The following is a 19,333-nucleotide window of genomic DNA, read 5'->3' on the forward strand; positions in this document are numbered from 1 at the left end:
TGTTTCTAATTTCCAAATTTTCAGGTTTGTGTGTGCGTGTGTCAGTGTGTGTGTGTGTATAATCTATGTGCGTGTGTGTAATCTGTGTCTATGTGCATGCGTGTGTCTGTGCATGTGTGTGTGTGTGTGTGGATCTGTGTATCTGCATACGTGTGTATGTCGGCGTGTGTGTACAGAATACTTGGGCAATTGTATATTGAAAGCGACAGGCTGGATAAATGAAAGATGTTGTACAGTCATTGGGGAAGCATGTGTGACTGTTCATAATTACTGAGTTAATAAAATGCAGATGTCATCCATCCTGTTTGTTGTCATTCTCGGGGTGACGGCAAAAAAGTCCAGCCTTTCGTGCAAAGCCACGGGAATAGCAGAGCTGCCTGGTGATTGGGAAAAGCAATTGGGGACTGGTGATAGGTTTCCCTGAGCCAACCTTGATTTACAAACGAGTTCCAGCAGTGGTGAGCTGAACTTCCTTTAAACAAAAGAAGTCTGAAGTGGGTGTAAACCTTGGGAGGATGAATGCACACTGATTGTACCAGTTCTTTGATTGGAACAATGTCACTATCAGTTTGCTAATCGGGACATGACAGGGAGCAGAATAGAGTGGTGAGATGGATGCAATTTCTTCTGATTTGCACACCCCTAAAGTATACTCTGTAACCTTGCCCAGCAGTTGTTGTTCAACTGTTGTGAAGAAGCTGATCATATACTTGTTGTGAATACATGTGTTTGCGTGCTATCTGAATATGTAGCTGGTTGAATATCTAACGATATCCAAGACATTATTCAGCTTGACAGTGTCCTTTAGTTGGCATGCTAAGGTTCCCCTTAGTGTCCAAATATGTGCAAGTTAAAGCACAGAGTTACAGGGATCGGGCGGAGTGCTCTAGGTAAGATGCTCTCTCAGAGAGCCGATGCAGACTCAATGGGCCAGATGGCCTCTTTCTGTACTGTAGGGATTCTATGGGAAATCACCATGCTGAGAATTCTATTCTGTTAATAAAACAAAGGATAGACGTCAAGAAAGAGCAAGGGATATATTTGTATTTCGATTGCACCTTTCATGACTTCAGGGCATCCCAAAGAACTTTACAACTGATGAAGTATTCTTGAAGTGTAGACACTGTTGTAATGTAGGAAACATGGCATACAATTCACGCACAGCAGAATCCCACATATAGAAACGTGATAATGACCAGATTATTTTGGTGACATTGGTTAATCAGGGTACTGGAAAGAAAGATCCTGTACTTCTTTGAATAGAGCTGTGGGATCTTCCATCTTACCCCAAGAGGACAGGCTGGGCCTCAGTTTAACATTCCAGACAAAAGAAGACACCCCTGACAGTGCAGCACGCTCTCAGCACTGACCCTCTGACACGCACCTCTCCTTCAGTACTGATCCTCTGACAGTGCAGTACTCCCTCAGTACTGATCCTCTGACAGTGCAGCACTCCCTCAGTACTGACCCTCTGACAGTGTGGCGCTTCCTCAGCACTGATCCACTGACAGTGCAGCACTCCTTCAGTACTGATCCACTGACAGCACTCCCTCAGTACTGACCCTCCGACAATGCAGCACTCCCTCAGTACTGACCTTCTGACAGTGCGGCACTCCCTCAGCACTGACCCTCTGACAGTGCGGCACTCCCTCAGTACTGACCTTCTGACAGTGCGGCACTCCCTCAGCACTGACCCTCTGACAGTGCGGCACTCCCTCAGCACTGACCCTCTGACAGTGCGGCACTCCCTCAGTACTGCACTGAAGTATTGCCTGGGTTATGTGTGTGTCTCTGGAATGGAGATCGGTTGAATTTCTTCAGGCTTCTAATGAAGTTGACTCAACCACACAAAAGAGAAAACACACTTAAAAATAATAGTTACATAAATGAGTTCAACCGCATTTTGATAAATTAACTCGCTTGTCTTTGTGGTTCAGTGTCATGACTCAACTCGATCTTGACATGTTTTTATCAGAAGATGGAAATTGGTCTAATGGGCGGAAAATGAACTCTTCATGCATTCAGAATGACAGCTTGGAGGAGAGATGAATCTTGCGAGATTCCACCCCTAGGCTTTCCATAGGCAGCCACGGCTCAGGTCAGAGTGGAGATGGCTGGAAGGATCAGAGAGAGTCTGTTGATTTGTCCTTAATTACTGCGCTATTAATATTATTGATTTCTGTTTGGCTAATGTTCTTAATAGAGTGACCTTTTGAGCTGTGATTCTCTCATCTCACCAGCAGATGTGATGCATTGTAATGTGTTAATATTTACACCTTGTGGGTACAGTGTCCCGGTTGGGGGGGAGTGGTCGTGCTAAAGCAGTTTTGATCTGTACTAGATTTCTGTTGAGAGAGGATTTATTAAAAATCATGCAGCAGCTCCCCTGCTGAGTGACGGCTTAGATGATAATTGAGGAACCTGTTGCAGAATGGAGCTGTGGAAAAGGGCCAGACGATGCAACCCATTGAATCCAACTCCAGCATCAGTGGAGCTCTCTCCCTAACAGCACTGTGGGTGTACCTACAGCACAGAAGCTGCAGCAATTCAAGAAGGCAGCTCACCACCACCTTCCCAGGGACAATTAGGGACAGGCAACAAGACTAGCCAGCGAATCTCACATCCCCTGAATGAATAAAACAATGAAGTTGGCAATGCGAGGGAAATAGGAAAGTAAGAAAGGATGTACTTTAGCTGTAATGATGTTGGTTAGCATGGTTATGTTTCTTCTCCAAGTTCATGCTCATCTCCCCATAAGCTCCTCTTCGAAGATGCCGAGAGTGTGCTGTTAAAATTTTATATCGATTTTGCAGTAGAGGCTAGGAGATATTTCCATTAAAAGCAATTGGTGGAACTGATTGAACAGGAATCTACAATTGAAGTTACATTGCATAGCAGCTACGGTCGTGGCTTTTTATTTCTAGAAGCTTCTTTTAAATGCCAAATGCTTTGGTGTTGAATTTCTATTGCAGATGTTTCCAGTATTATTTTCCTTTTTTTCATCTTAGATGATTGGCATGTCACCTTTCTAATATTCTAGGTATTGAGTTCAAAAGAATCCAATATTTGAGTCCGCTTTCCCTCCCCAAGCTACCAAACATAGATTTTTAGCTGTATGTCTTTGGATCCTGTGGTCATCTGATAGATAAATGCATTCCCTAGTTTGCGGGGTGAATGGCAGGCCCTCACCTGGGAGGGGGCGGGAGGCCCTCACCTGGGAGGGAGCAGGGAGGCCCTCGCCTGGGAGGGAGCGGGGAGGCCCTCGCCTGGGAGGGAGCGGGGAGGCCCTCGCCTGGGAAGCAGCGGGCAGGCCCTCGCCTGGGAGGGAGCGGGGAGGCCCTCGCCTGGGAGGGAGCGGGGAGGCCCTCGCCCGGGGAGGGGGCAGGGAGGCCCTCGCCCGGGGGGGGGGGGGGGGGGGGGGGAGGGGGGGGGACGGACCCTCGTCTGGGAGTGAAGCCTTTGGTTGGCAGGCAGGAATATTTGGAAAATGGTGCTTTCAAGAGTCAGGAAGCCGTGTTAGACTTGGTGCAGGGCATGCTGGTCCTGGAGGCTTTATGATCATCAGTTAGTGCCCTGGAAGTGAAGTGCCTCTGGCAGCTCTTGACATCAGTTCTAAGGTAGCGTACTGCTTGTGGTTCTGGACTAACAATTCATGACTTCAAATCCCACTGTGTTTGTTAATGATATTGAAATCAATAAACCTGGCACTTCATGAAAGCTACTGGGTTGTAGTAAGGCCCCAAACCTGCAACCTCTACCAACCTGGCTGACACTACACTCCTTCGTGATGGACCATTCTATGATTTAAAATGTGGTTTGTCGCAACTATAAGAACTACTTGCACTTATATAGTATCTATTAACATTAAAGGATGTGTCAAGGCACTTCACGGAAGTGTAGTCAAAATGAAACTGAAGAAGGAGCAATTAAGTGCGGTGAGCAGAACTGTGTCAGAGATGGGTTTTAGATAAGGACTTGAAGGAAGTGGGAGAGGCAGAGCAGTTAGGGGAGTGAGAGCTTAGGCCCTAGACAGTTCTCGGCCTGGCTGCCAGTGGCGGGTGAAGGAAGTTGGGGTACACAGGAGTCCAGATTCAGTTGAAGGTAGAGATCTCAAGAAGCTTGTTGAGTTTTAAGAGGTTATCAAGATGGAGGGACTAAGGCTTGGGTGGAATTCGAACATGAGGATGAGAATTGGAAATGAAATATTGATAGTTTGGGAGCCCATACAGGTTAGCAAGCACAGGACCAACCATCCCAAATTGTAATTGAGGATTGATTTCCAACACACTTCCAGAAACTGGTGAAACGAATATTAACCCATGCCATGAGGTCCAAATCCAAGTACCCCAGCCCTGTTTGTATTTATATTTCATTTTCAATGGGTTGCCATTCTTCACTTGTCCAACTAGGGGAAAATACTGCTCCTGGCAGCAGTGTTGCCTCATTGGTGGAAGATTCTGAAATCAGAATATGCAAATGTTGCCAACAATTTTGGATCTTTGCAAATTAATGGCAACATTTATTTAAGATGGACATATAGGCCCTGATTTTACCGGCATGCTCGACCCGAAATTGGGGCAGGTGAGGCTCGGAGAATGGAATTCTCCGTTGGCCTTGGGCGCAATCTTACGAGCCTCCGGTGGGCGTGCCGGTAAAATTCTGGCCATGGAGTCTGTGATACACAACTATGGGCCCACAAAGGCAACAACCTTTCATCAGGAAAATGTTAGAAGCTGTTATTAAAGAAGTTATAGCAGGTCACTTGGATAAGTTCAAGATAATCAAGCAGAGTCACCATGGTTTTGTGAAAGGGAAATTGTGTTTAACCAACTTATTGGAGTTTTTTGAGGAAGTAACTAACATCTTGGCATGTATAGAAGATTGGCTGGCTAATGGGAAACAGAAAGTGGGCATAAATGGGTCTTTTTCAGGTTGGCAAGGTGTAACAAGCGGTGTGTCATTGGGATCAATGCTGGTGCCTCAATTGTTTACAATTTATATGAATGATTTGGAGGAAGGGATTGAAGGGCTGGTCGCCAAATTTGCTGATGACACAAAGATAGGTAGGAAAGTTAATGATGAAGAGGGCATAAGGAGGCTACAAAAAGATATCGATAGGCTAAGTGATTGGGCAAAGATCTGACAAATGGAGTATAATGTGGGAAAATGTGACATTGTCCATTTTGGCAGAAAGAAAAAAAATCTTATTATCTAACTGGTGAGAGGGTGCAGAGCTCTGAGGTGCAGAGGGACCTGGGTGTCCTAGTGCATGAATCACAAAATATTAATATGCAGATACAACAAGTAATTGGGAAAGCTAATGTTATCATTTATTGTAGGGAATTAAATACAAATATAGGAAGGTTGCGCTTCAGTTGTGCAAGGCACCAGAGAGGCCATATTTAGAGTACTGTGTATCATATTGTTTCCTTTATTTAAGGAAAGATATAAATGCATTGGAAGTAGTTGACTGAAGGTTTACAAGAATAACATGAAACGGGTTGTCTTATGAGGAAAGTTTGGACAGGCTTGTACCTGCTGAAGAGGTGACTTGATTGAAGCGTATAAGATTCCGAGACCAGATTTCCCTCCCCCCAAAGGGACATTAATGAACCATGGATTTTTACATGGCCACCATTACTGACACTAGCTTTCAATTCCAGATTTTATTCATTATATATCGATAATATATTACGGGAACCTTAAACGCCACACAGATCAGAATTAGCTCAAAATCCAGGGATAGATGGGGTAAGAATGTTCTCTGGTATAATTCCAGCATTTGAAAACAGAGGGAAATACATCAGAAAAAATTGGGGTGAGTGATGGGCGTGAGTGCAACAGTGATATCTTCACAAATAACCGGAAATCCTGTGTGACAGACTGGACTTGAACCACACAGAGTCAAAGAAAAGTGAAGAATCCTGAGGCAATATTTTGATTGCAGAAGTGGGGAGAAGGGCAGAGAGGGAACAGAATCCCAGATGAGACAGTCTCACCAGGAGGAAGCAGATCAATAGGCAGGTACGGGTGCAGATTCCCAGAGGGACACGAACCAAGGAGTAAGCGAGTCGAGCGAGCTGGCATCGACTATGAGATGTGTTTCCAAACTGCAGGCAAGTGTTGTGTGATCAGATGTCACATGGTCAAACCTTCAAAAATGCCAACAAAAGTTGGCAATCCTACAAGTGACGAGCGAGTGCAATGTTTGGATGCACATGATGAATTGCTGCTGGGATAAGGTAATTGGTATTAACCTTTGGACTGTCAGCGGAGTTAGGTTTTGAAGGTTTCCAAATCTCCCGGTTGAATTTGTCTGTAGTGTTAATTGTTAAAAGTGGAAGCTGAACTTTACATCCTCGTCCCAGTTGACATGGGTTTCTGAAATCAATTGTGAAAAGGGGGCTCCAATCAGTTCTCCACAAAAGCCTGATAACATTAAATGTAATGTTTTCTAATTTGAGCCTTTTAAATAAAAAAAAGGTTTACTTTTGAAGAACTCGTTACTCTAAAGGAGTGCTGTGCCTTGGGCAAGGTTTGTTGGCAGCAAAATTTATAATAATGGGATTCCGCTGCTAATCTTTTAGATTAGTGTAAATGATATATACTGGAGAATCTACCCATGGCACTGCACAACAGGGAGTCCACGCTGTAAAGTCTGTGTGGGCAATGAGGGGCTAATTAGATCAGGTCATGCAAATATAACTCCAGCTCCATTCTGGATTCACACATATTGTGCTTATTTTTACATACTTACATTTTAAATTTCTCTACCCCGATATATAGGAATTGCCAATGTGGACTGGTCAAGACGAATAATAGTTACGGGGAAGCAAAGTAAACACCTGGAAGAAAGGGCTGGAAGGATATGTCACTGGTGGGAGAACAATCATGGAGCATAAATATTAGCATAGATTTGCTGGGCCGAATAGCCTTTTACTGTGCTGTTAATTGCAATTGCACTTTCTCACCAGTAGAGCACCTCCTGGAATCCTCAAGGTTTTAACTTCCTAACTCCTCCAGTTTTAAAGAAGGCAATTGAAGGAGATGCTTTGGCTGATCGTTCTTCTTCATTCTTCCTGGGATGGGGGAGTTGCTGGGCAAGGCCAGCATTTGTTGCCCGCCCCAATTGCCCTTGAACTGAATGGCTTGTTTAGGCCATTGCAAAGGGCAGTAAAGAGTCAACGGCCTTGATCAGGAGTCACATGTAGGTAAGGATAGGCAGACTCCCTTCCCTGAAGGACATAGTGAACCAGATGGATTATTATGATCATTGGTGATGGTCACTATTACTGAGGATTCAATTCCAGATTATTAATTGAATTTAAATTTCATCAGCTGCCTTGGTGGGATCTGAACCCATGTCATAGAAGGGTCATCTGGACACGAAATGTCAGCTTTTTTCTCTCCTTCCAGATGCTGCCAGACCTGCTGAGATTTTCCAGCGTTTTCTCTTTTGGTCATAGAAATCTAGAACCCCTACAGTGCAGAAGGAGGCCATTTGGCCCATTGAGTCTGCACCAATTCTGTTGAAGAGTGATTTACACAGGCCCTCTCCGCTGCCCGGGCCCCATAACCCCACACATTTCCCAAGGCTAATCAATCTAACCTGTACACCTTGGGACACTATAGGGCAATTTAGCATGGCCAATCCGCCCAATCTGCATATCTTTGGACTGTGGGAGGAAACCGGAGCTCCCGGAGGAAACCCACACAGACACACGGAGAACGTGCAAACTCCACACAGCCACCCGAGACCAGAATTGAACCCGGGTCCCTGGCGCTGTGAGGCAGCAGTGCTAACCACTGTGCCACCGTGCCACCCAATATCTTCACACCCATACATCTTGAAGCCTGCCTGAGAAGTCTTCGTGATCGGGCACTGTATGCTGACTTTTAGGACTGAGATGAGAAATCTCTTCACCCAGAGAGTTCTGAATCTTTGGAATTGTCGATCTCCAGAGAGCTATAGATGTCCTATTATCAAGTGTACTCAATGCTGAGATTGAGAAGTGTTTGAACTTGGAAAGGAATTGAGGGATATTGTGAGTGTGCGGGAAGGTGGAGTTGAGGTTGAGTGTTCTCATGGAGGAGCAGAGCAAGTTTGAGGGCCCATACGGAATACTGCTCATCCTATTTCTCTGGATATGTGTCCCATTTCTGGGTGATGGTACCTGCTGCCCTCTTTGCAACATCACCTAGCTGGCAGAACAGCGGATGACAATTTAATATAGATCATAAGCATGCACGCAACGTGCAGTGTATTAGAGTTCACCAGGTGTCACCTAACCTGTTGGGGCAGGCCTTGTTTAGTGAATAGTTTGTGTTACCATGCCATTCAAAGTGAGAAGGCAGTGCGAGTTTGAGTGGGCCCAAACTTTCTAAAGCATACTTTAATCATCCAATGTTGTGTCTCTCTGATACGAGCCAAAAATGGTACTAGTTTTTAAAAAAAAATCAAGTCACAGCAGCAATCGCCGACATTCAATGAGCAAGCACATAGAATTTCCAGTCCATCTGGCTGTGATTATGTGGTAGTTGTACAGACGCAACTCATTGCATTCCAGCAATGAGCCAAGGTGTAAACTTCATGCAGCAAATTGCAGTGAATGGCTCTGGCCTCAGTTGGAATCTTCCCTGAAGCCATCACATTCCTGTGGGTAAATCCATGACCAGAGCACAATGGGATCAGGCTGAAGTGGAGGCAGTTCTGGGAAAATTACAGCAAGTGCTGCACCTTTGCAAAGTTCTTCCTCTTGGATAAAAGTAGAGGAAACGTGACTGAAGTTCAGTAAGATGCACAGATAGCAATAAGTGTCAAGCATTCTCTCAGAATTTGCCCAGTGGTGATGGTAATAGCTGAATTGCGTTGATCTAGTGTGTGAGGGAAGAGTTTTGTTTACTCAAATGCAATGGAAAATCAAGGGGCAACCCAGTCCAAATTAAGCAGATCCCAACAGCCAATTACTGTGCCGACCATTTCATTGTGTTACTCACTGTTGGAAAGGTGCCTCAGGAAAGGCAGAGGTTTGTTTCTTAGTGCAGCACAGTGCTTAGCACTGCTGCCTCACAGCGCTAGGAACCTGGGTTCGATTCCAGCCTTGGGTGACGTCTGTGTGGAATTTGCACGTTCTCCTCGTGTCTGTGTGGGTTTCCTCCAGGTGTTCTGAGATGGGCGCTGCGTCAGAAACCAGCACTCACACTGGAATTGGTATTTTTGTGTGCCCCCCACCTCCATTTGACCTGAAAATTCAGCCACAAATGTCAATAACAGCAACTGTGGGAAAATAATAAGTAGCAAACTTCTTCCCTTCTGACAGCGCTTGTCCTCAATTCCTTTTGTAACGGGTTTTCTTTTAGCATTCTCATGAGAACCTTGTTTAATCAATAAATAAATGATTCTACAGTGACAACAGTATTGAGATTGTCTGTTGAAATATTTAAGTTGCCTGTGAGTTGAGCTCCAATCAATGGTCTGAATGATGGTGTGACTAATTGATTTGCACAGCTGTGCCTTGGTAATCTTGGAAGAGCGCTAGCAGGTTTAGATTTAAACTTTTTTAGCTTGCGGTTCTGTGTGAAGATTTTCATGAAAACAGAAATGTAAATCTGTCCCTAAACCAGATGGGCTAATGCAGTGCCAGTTCGTAGCTCAGCTTGGTGCTTGATTTAAGGTTGTCCTACAAAACTCCCAGATTGAGCTTGGCAAGACACTTCTGAAGTGTCAGGGCCCTGGCAACTCAACATAGAAACTTCAAAAATCTGTTTCTTCTGACTCTCTCCCAGTTATTTCCGACCCTCTCCGAGATTTTCCCATTCCTCTCCCAATTTGTCCCGACTCTGTCCCTGTTCCTCCTGACTCCCAGTTTTTCCTGAGTCTCTCCATTTCTCTTGATATTCTCCCAGTTTAAGAACAAAGAAAAGTACAGCATGGGAACAGGTCCTTCGGCCCTCCAAGCCCATGCCTATCATGATGCCCAAACTAAACTAAAAAAAAAACCTTCTGCCTGTACTCGGTCCATATCCCTCTAATCCCTCCCTATTCCTGTACCCATCCAGATGCCTCTTAAATGTTGCTAATGTGCCTGCTTCCACCACCTCTTCTGGCAGTGCGTTCCAGGCACCCAGCACTCTCTGCGTGAAAAACTTTCCCCGCATATCTCTCTTAAACTTTTCCCCCCTCAACTTGAACCTGTGCCCACTTGTAATTGCCACTTCCACCCTGGGAAAAAGCCTCTGACTATCCACCCTGTTTATACCTCTCATGATTTTGTAGACCTCTATCAGGTCTCCCCTCAGCCTCTGTCTTTCCAGTGAAAATTATCCTAGTTTATTCAACCTCTCCTCAGAGTCAACACCCTTAAAATCAGGCAACATCCTGGTGAACCTTCTTTGCACTCTCTCCAAAGCTTCCACGTCCTTCTGGTTTTGTGACCAGAACTGCTTGCAATATTCTAAATGTGGTCTAACCAAGGTTTCATATTCCTACAACATGATTTCTTAACTCTTGCGCTTAATGCCCCACGGGGCAGCACGGTGGAAGTGGTTAGCACAGCTGCCTCACAGCGCCAGCGACCCAGATTCAATCCTGGCCTTGGGTGACTGTCTTTGTGGAGTTTGCATGTTTTCCCTGTGTCTACATGGGTTTCCTCCGGGTGCTCCGGTTTCCTCCCACACTCCAAAGACATGCAGGTTAGGTGGATTGACCATGCTAAATCGACCTTTAGTGTCAGAGGAATTAGCAGGGTAACTACACGAGGTTACGGGGATAGAGTCTGGGTGGGATTGTTGTTGGTGCGGCTCGATGGGCTAAATGGCCTCCTTCTGCACTGTAGGAATCCTTTGGATTCAATGCCCCGGCTGATGAAGGGAAGCATGCCATATGCCGCCTTAATCACCTTGGCCATCTGTGTTACTACTTTGAGGGAACTGTGGACCTGCATGCCCAGATCCCTCTATGTTAATGTTCCTGAGGGTTCTGCCATTTACAGTATAATTCACACCTAAATTTGATCCTCCAAAATGCACAATCTCACATTTGTCCGGATTAAACTCCATCTGCCACTTTTGTGCCCAAGTCTCCAATCTATCTATATCCTGTTGTATCCTCTGACATTCCCTGGCACCATCAGCAACACCACCAATCTTCATGTCATCCGTAAACTTACTAATCAGACCACCCACATGTTCTTCCAGATCATTTATATATACTACAAACAGCAGAGGTCCCAGTACTGATCCCTGCGGAACACCACTAGCTACAGATCTTCATTCTGAAAAACACCCTTCCACCACTACTCTCTGTCTTCTATAACAATGCCAGTTCTGTATCCATCCAACTAACTTTTAGTTGGATGGATACAGAACTGGCGCCCCTGCCCCCGCGCCTGCCGCCCCTGCCCCCGCGCCTGCCGCCCCTGCCCCCGCGCCTGCCGCCCCTGCCCCCGCGCCTGCCCCCGCGCCTGCCCCCGCGCCTGCCGCCCCTGCCCCCGCGCCTGCCGCCCCTGCCCCCGCGCCTGCCGCCCCTGCCCCCGCGCCTGCCGCCCCTGCGCCTGCCGCCCTTGCCCCCGCGCCTGCCGCCCATGCCCCTGCGCCTGCCGCCCTTGCCCCCGCGCCTGCCGCCCCTGCCCCCGCGACTGCCGCCCCTGCGCCTGCCGCCCCTTCCCCCGCGCCTGCCGCCCCTGCCCCCGCGCCTGCCGCCCCTGCCCCCGCGCCTGCCGCCCCTGCCCCCGCGCCTGCCGCCCCTGCCCCCGCGCCTTCCGCCCCTGCCCCCGCGCCTGCCGCCCCTGCCCCCGCGCATGCCGCCCCTGCCCCCGCGCATGCCGCCCCTGCCCCCGCGCCTGCCGCCCCTGCCCCCGCGCCTGCCGCCCCTGCCCCCGCGCCTGCCGCCCCTGCCCCCGCGCCTGCCGCCCCTGCCCCCGCGCCTGCCGCCCCTGCCCCCGCGCCTGCCGCCCCTGCCCCCGCGCCTGCCGCCCCTGCCCCCGCGCCTGCCGCCCCTGCCCCCGCGCCTGCCGCCCCTGCCCCCGCGCCTGCCGCCCCTGCCCCCGCGCCTGCCGCCCCTGCCCCCGCGCCTGCCGCCCCTGCCCCCGCGCCTGCCGCCCCTGCCCCCGCGCCTGCCGCCCCTGCCCCCGCGCCTGCCGCCCCTGCCCCCGCGCCTGCCGCCCCTGCCCCCGCGCCTGCCGCCCCTGCCCCCGCGCCTGCCGCCCCTGCCCCCGCGCCTGCCGCCCCTGCCCCCGCGCCTGCCGCCCCTGCCCCCGCGCCTGCCGCCCCTGCCCCCGCGCCTGCCGCCCCTGCCCCCGCCCCTGCCGCCCCTGCCCCCGCCCCTGCCGCCCCTGCCCCCGCCCCTGCCGCCCCTGCCCCCGCGCCTGCCGCCCCTGCCCCCGCGCCTGCCGCCCCTGCCCCCGCGCCTGCCGCCCCTGCCCCCGCGCCTGCCGCCCCTGCCCCCGCGCCTGCCGCCCCTGCCCCCGCGCCTGCCGCCCCTGCCCCCGCGCCTGCCGCCCCTGCCCCCGCCCCTGCCCCCGCCCCTGCCCCCGCGCCTGCCGCCCCTGCCCCCGCGCCTGCCGCCCCTGCCCCCGCGCCTGCCGCCCCTGCCCCCGCGCCTGCCGCCCCTGCCCCCCGCCTGCCGCCCCTGCCCCCGCGCCTGCCGCCCCTGCCCCCGCGCCTGCCGCCCGCGCCTGCCGCCCCTGCCCCCGCGCCTGCCGCCCCTGCCCCCGCGCCTGCCGCCCCTGCCCCCGCGCCTGCCGCCCCTGCCCCGCGCCTGCCGCGCCTGCCGCCCCTGCCCCCGCGCCTGCCGCCCCTGCCCCCGCGCCTGCCGCCCCTGCCCCCGCGCCTGCCGCCCCTGCCCCCGCGCCTGCCGCCCCTGCCCCCGCGCCTGCCGCCCCTGCCCCCGCGCCTGCCGCCCCTGCCCCCGCGCCTGCCGCTCCTGCCCCCGCGCCTGCCGCCCCTGCCCCCGCGCCTGCCGCCCCTGCCCCCGCGCCTGCCGCCCCTGCCCCCGCGCCTGCCGCCCCTGCCCCCGCGCCTGCCGCCCCTGCCCCGCGCCTGCCGCCCCTGCCCCCGCGCCTGCCGCCCCTGCCCCCGCGCCTGCCGCCCCTGCCCCCGCGCCTGCCGCCCCCGCGCCTCCCGACCCCCTCCCCGATTTCCTAATTTCTTTCCAAATTCCTCCTGACTCTAGCCCAGTTTCTTTCTACTTTCCTGTTTGCCACCAAACCCTCCTCCCCGCACGCACACGCACGCACGCGCACACACACACACACACACACACAAACCTTTCCAAAATATGTTCAAATTTTGCCTAAAGGTTGAACTCAAAGAACGTCAAAATTGGGCTTTTAGTTTTATTAATGCATCTGCTTAAGCACTGCCACAGCTGTTACTGTGACCACAATGGAAATGGTGAACCACAGTGTTTTACAAGTTCTAGAGTTTGGAACAATTGCTGCCTTTAATTGTAGGCAGCATGATAGATCTGTAGCTAGGTGGGTCTGATGGCTGGGTAACATGAAGTGATAGGGCACAGACGCTTCCTGCAGTTTTCCTGGGCATCTGATTTGTGACTCCAGCTTTACTGTTGGGGCTGCAAAGTGGGATTATGCTCTTCCGGACTAGACTTGTTCCCGTGATGGTGGGACTGTCCTATGAAGAGAGTTTGGGGAGAAAAGATGAAGTGGATGATCAACCATGATCATATTCAATGGTGGACAGACCCGATGAGCTGAATGGCCTATTCCTGCTTCTATGTTCCATTAAAGCAAGTCGCCTCCTACATGTGTCTGGATCGTGTTAGTGCACAGGACAAGATTAGAATTTGGAGAATCTGAAAAACATTGCTTGCTGCAGGAAAGGATTCAATGAAAACAACTGATTAATGGGATGTGAATGGCAAACCGGTCTAACCGGAGCAGTGGCTGCATTGTCCCTATGAAGTGCACATATGATGTCCAGAACAACACATTTATTTACCGCTTTTACCATAGTCATGTCTCACAGGAGTGTAACCAGTCAAAAATTTGACATGGCGATGCCTAAATATAATTAGGGCAGGTGACCAAACGTTTTGTCAAGGAGGACCAGAAAGCTCAGGAGGTGTGTGGAGGGAATTCCAGCAGCCACTTGCGGCTCTTTGGGGCTATGGGTGCAGTCCACGAGATGTTGTGTTGACCGTTGATCACGCTTGGAGTTGCCATATTCCACTGGTTTTCATCTGCATAGTTTTTTTTTGACTGGTGTGACTGAAATGATTCACACGTAAAGCAAGGGCAAGTGAAGTGCGTGCTGATTGCTCACAACATTGACTGAGAGAGCCGTGCCCAATCTGTGCCCAATCAAAGCGTATTTATTTTGTTTTTACCACTTGAAGTTGGTGGCAGTTCTATTAATATATAAATGATTAAGCATTTCCTATTACTTGTTATGAAATATTCAGCATGTATTAAATGTATTTAATCTTATCCAAGGGTCAGGATTAGTGAGCAAGCCTGATTTCAGTCTTGTGGCCCACTGAGATGAAGGAGGGCTGCACTCACTCGCCTCGATTGCCCAGCATTGAATTAAACATTCACATCTTCCAGCAAAGTCACTGGGCAGTGAGCGTGAGGAGAGCCTCAGCTGATGTGGTTTTGTTTTTCTGTCGTCAAAACACTGAAACCTCTTTGGATTTCACAAATGACGGCCGTCCTAGTTTCACTCTCTGTTCATTTATCACGTGTATTGTCCTTTTATTTCCTTTCACTTGACCCTTTCCTGGTTGTGTGACAATCGGGCACTGTGGAGTAATGAACAATTCAAATAATTGAAGTGACTCTCAATTACCAGACCCAAGTGTATCCGGAGAAACTGGTATTTTCCTATTTTAAGTACAGTCTTTGGAAGGCCCAGGGAACACTGTACATATTTAAATGCAGGCTGACGCAAGACTCAGGGAATACTATTCACATGAATGCTATGTATATAACAGGTATGGCAGCATAATGGTTATGTTACTGAGCTAGTAATCCAGAGATCTGGATTAATGATCTGAAGACATGAGTTCTAATCCCCCATGGCAGAATTTGGAATTTAAATTGAATTCTATCAACAAATGTGGAATAAAAGATAGTAAAGGCGAAAAAAGTAATGGTGATCATGAAACTATTGGATTGTTATGAAAGACGCATCTGATTTATTAATGCCCTTTAAGGAAGGAAATCGGCCATCCTTGCTCGGTCTGACCTATGTGTGACTCCAGACCCACTGCTTTCAGCTAACCACTGAGTTATATTGATGGCCACCATCATCTCGAGGGCAATTAACAATAGTCTGCCTACGATGCTCACATCACGTGAATTGGAAGTGTATTTTAACATCCTTAACTTGTATACAAATCTATGTAAATTCTGACCCAAGTGGAGTAGAGAGTTAGTTTAAGTTGGATTTCCAGATGTACTTGCTTGCCTTGTAATTTGCATTAATTAGACCCCCCTCATGAAAGTGGGGGGGGGGGGGGAGGTTTAAATGGGGTACAGAAAGAGCACAACATTGATCTTTATTCTGCCACTAACACTTTCTGCTGTTTTGCTTTGAGACAGCACTGAGCTTTGTTCTGCTATTAATACCCACTCTGGACTGATGTTTTGTTCCTTCACCACTATCATTCTCACTCCTTTTGCCTTTTACTCCATGACACCTTTTAATGTAATCTCTCGCCCTCTAACCTATCCTTGACCTTCCCTTTTTGCTCCACCTGACCCTCGCCCTTTCTCAACAGCATAAAACACTTCACATTTCTTTCTCTCTTCATTTCCAAAGGGGAGTCATCGTGGATTTGAACTTGAAACGTGGACTCCGTTTCTCTCTCCATTGATGCTGCCAGACCTGCTGAGTTTTTCAAGCACTTCCTGTTTTTATAATTGAAAAAGCATATTTGCTTTTGCAATCTGTCGCCTTTAGACCTTCCAAAAGAACCTGTAGAAACATTCCAAACATAAAGATAAACTTACATTTCTACATCTTTCATTACCTCTGGATGACCCAGAACACTTCACAGCCAATGACGTGATGTTTAAGTGTAGGAAAGCCAATCTGTCACAGCAGGATCCCACAAATGGCAATATGCTAATGACCAGATTATCTATTCTTTAGTTGGTTGAAGGATAAAGATTTGACCAAGTGTGTGAATCCTATTGCTCCTCTTCAGAATAATGCCATGGGACCTTTAACAACCACTTGGGAGAGCAGATGGTTTGATGTCTCATCTGAAAGCTGGCATCTCTGACAGGGCAGTGCTCCCTCAGTCCTGCACTGGGGCTGTCACCTCAAGTCTGTGGATCAGGAGACTCATAAACAAGTTGAAACACGGTGGCCTAAACCTGATTTATTTTGTTCTTCCTTCTTTTAACAGTTGCCCAAAAGATAGTAGCCACACGGAAGAAGCAACAGCTCTCCATTGGACCATGCAAGTCGCTGCCCAATTCCCCGAGCCATTCATCAGTGTGCTCTGCCCAGGTCTCCGCTGTTCATGTCAGCCAGGTATGTGATCAAGGGAGGGTTCAGGGGAGGGGAGTGCAATGAATGTTGGGAACGTATCTAAAGAAACAAAGAAACAGTGCGCTGTGGGATGTTGACATTCTTCCCATTCTGTCTGGATCAGCGGCCTTTGCAAGGTTTGAACCTATGGAAGGAAGCACAGTGTGATCCCATTCGGAAATTGATTCAACTGATAGCTCAAAGAGAAGGTAACGCTTTACACAGTGTTTCCAAAGGCTCAAAGGTTAACAACTCGAGGGCCTTGATTTAAGGTGATTGACAAAAGAACTGGAGGTGACCGGAGGGAAAACATTTCTTTACACAAGTGGTTAGGATTTGGAATGCATTGTCTGATAGGGAGATGGATACAGATTAAAAAGGGAAATGGGTAAAGAGCTGAAGGAGAAAATGTTTGCAGGGATGTGGGCAAAGAGTTGGGACAAACTGGATTGAAGAGCTCTTCGAAAGAGCCAGCACAGATTTGATGGGTCAGTCAGCCTCTTTCTGAGCAGGACAAGCAGCTTCAGGATTTGATTCCAGTTCTGTTTTGAGTTTGGCGGTTTGGCGTGGCAGTCCGGTTTCATTGCCCCTCAGGGAGCAAGAGCTGTCCCGGTGAACATTTCAGTCTGAAACATGAACTCTGGGTTTTCTCCACAGATGCTGCCTGACCTACTGAGTATTTACAGCATTTTGTGTTTTCATTTCTCTTCACTTAAATGCACTGACTGAAGTGTAGTCACATTTGTAATGTCAAAAATGCAGCATATTTGAATCATAAAATCATAGAATCCCTACAGTGCAGAAGGAGGCAATTTGGCTCATCAAGTCTGCACCAATTGTGAGAGAGAGCATCTTACCCAGGCCCTCCCCCCAGCCCTATTCCCGTAACCCCAAATGTTTACCCCGTTAATCCACCAAACCTACGTATCTTGGGACACTAAGGGAGAATTTATCATGGCCAATCCACCTAACCTCTACACCTTTGGACTGTGGGAAGAAACTCAACACAGTCACCGAGGCTGGAATTGAACCCAGGTCCCTGGCGCTGTGAGGCAGCAGTGCTAACCACTGTGTCACCATGCCGTGCCACCTGAGCAGGCAGGTGGGGTCTTTGTTTCTTCCGAAAGACGGCACTTCCTTCACTGCAGCACTCCCTCGGTACTGCACCAGGATCCTCTGCCTGGATTTTGTGCTCGAGACTCTGGAGTGGGATTTGAACCCACGACCTTCTGTTTAGAGGCAGGAACATTGACCCACTGAGCTATGGCTGACTGAAGGTCTAAGCTGCCTATGTCTTGGACAATCCGGGGGGAACAATTTCCTGCCTGTCTTTAAAATTGCTCTCTTTGTCTTCTAGACAAGTAATGGTGGAGGAAGTTTGAGCGATTACTCCTCTTCAGTCCCTTCCACACCCAGCACAAGTCAAAAGGAGCTTCGAATAGACATTCCTCAAACCTCCAACACTCCAACTCCCGTTCGAAAACAGTCAAAGCGACGGTCTAATATATTTGCTGTAAGTATTGCCTCACTTTGAGGATCTGGAGCATTGCCAAATCATGTGTAAACAATGCTGAAATAGTCCGTAACCAAAGCACAGAATAGGAGTGGGTAACAGGAGGAGGAAATAGTTTCCTGCACGACGTACACTCCCTGGTTTGTTTCTTGGCTGCTGATTTGTTTTAATTTTCAGAAGCGTCAAAGCTTGTAGAACCTCCATGTGGAGTTGAGGTGGCAGTGGTGGTAATATAGGTGCCATCAAATCCAGTTCCCTTACTGTTCCCTCATTGAAATGGCTACTTGCAAACTGCATGTACTCATGCCTCCGAAGCCTTTGTCGAATGCTCTTACTCGTGACCTGTGCTCAGTTACCCCACACTGGAAATTGCCCATTTCTGATCATTGCTCTCAGCACCTCTGTAACAGAATGACTCAGCTCTTTGCCTCGGTGAACATAAAGCAGGATGATTTGGATCAGTGGATCTGCCAGTGCTTGTGGAGCTACATCTATGAATCATAAAGATGTGGTTAAAGTAATCAGTTTTGGCACAGAGCCATCTCATTCACACTTGGCCTTCAAGAATGCCTGACCAACTTCGACAGAGGTTGCATTCTAATTCTTTTGGCTATCTGTATACAATTCATAGAATCATAGAATCCCCACAGTGCAGAAGGAGGCTATTCGCGCATCGAGTCTGCACTGACCCTCCAACAGAGCATCTTACCTCAGCTTTATCCCTGTAACTCCACGTATTTACCTTGCTAATCCGCCTAATCTGCACAATCTTTGGACACTAAGGGCCAATTTACTATGGCCAATCCACCTAACCTACACATCTTTGGATTGTGGGAGGAAACCGGAGCACCCGGAGGAAACCCACGCAAACACGGGGGGAGAATGTGCAGACTCCACACAGACAGTCACCCAAGGCTGGAATTGAACCCGGGTCCCTGGCGCTGTGAGGCAGCAGTGCTAACCATTGTGCCATCCATTTGCCACCATGCCACTCATTGGCTTAAATAAAAGAATTGTAGTGTTAACTGCCTGAAACATTGACCTAACCTTTGCCCTTTCTCTGTAAGTGCTGATTGACCTGCTGAGTGGTTACAGTATCTGCTGTTATTTTAGTTCTGATTTGTAGTACCCACAGTGGTTTTTGCCTATTTAGATCTGAAATTGTGACTTTTTAAAACTGCATCTGTATGGGGGTTTCTGCCACTAGGTGCCCTCACTCAGCTGTATAATGACTCATTCGCTCCAACACCATCCCACATTTATTAACATTTGCTGCACATCCTAATTACATGACCTAGGTTGCTGAATCCTGAAAATATC

General features: G+C 49.0%; 1 protein-coding gene across 6 annotated transcripts in view; it reads left to right on the plus strand.

Annotated features, from left to right (window-relative positions):
• Positions 1-19,333, plus strand: part of agap1 (ArfGAP with GTPase domain, ankyrin repeat and PH domain 1) — a 698,786-nt gene that overhangs the window by 417,401 nt on the left and 262,052 nt on the right. For all 6 annotated transcript variants that reach the window (XM_078228959.1, XM_078228960.1, XM_078228963.1 and 3 more), the window contains 2 exons: positions 16,376-16,503; positions 17,858-18,013. In XM_078228959.1, coding sequence (XP_078085085.1) covers positions 16,376-16,503; positions 17,858-18,013 — 284 coding nt within the window. The remainder of the gene's footprint in view (positions 1-16,375; positions 16,504-17,857; positions 18,014-19,333) is intronic.

The sequence above is a fragment of the Mustelus asterias genome, chromosome 14 (assembly GCF_964213995.1).
Source record: "Mustelus asterias chromosome 14, sMusAst1.hap1.1, whole genome shotgun sequence".
NCBI classification, from domain to species: Eukaryota; Metazoa; Chordata; class Chondrichthyes; order Carcharhiniformes; family Triakidae; genus Mustelus; species Mustelus asterias.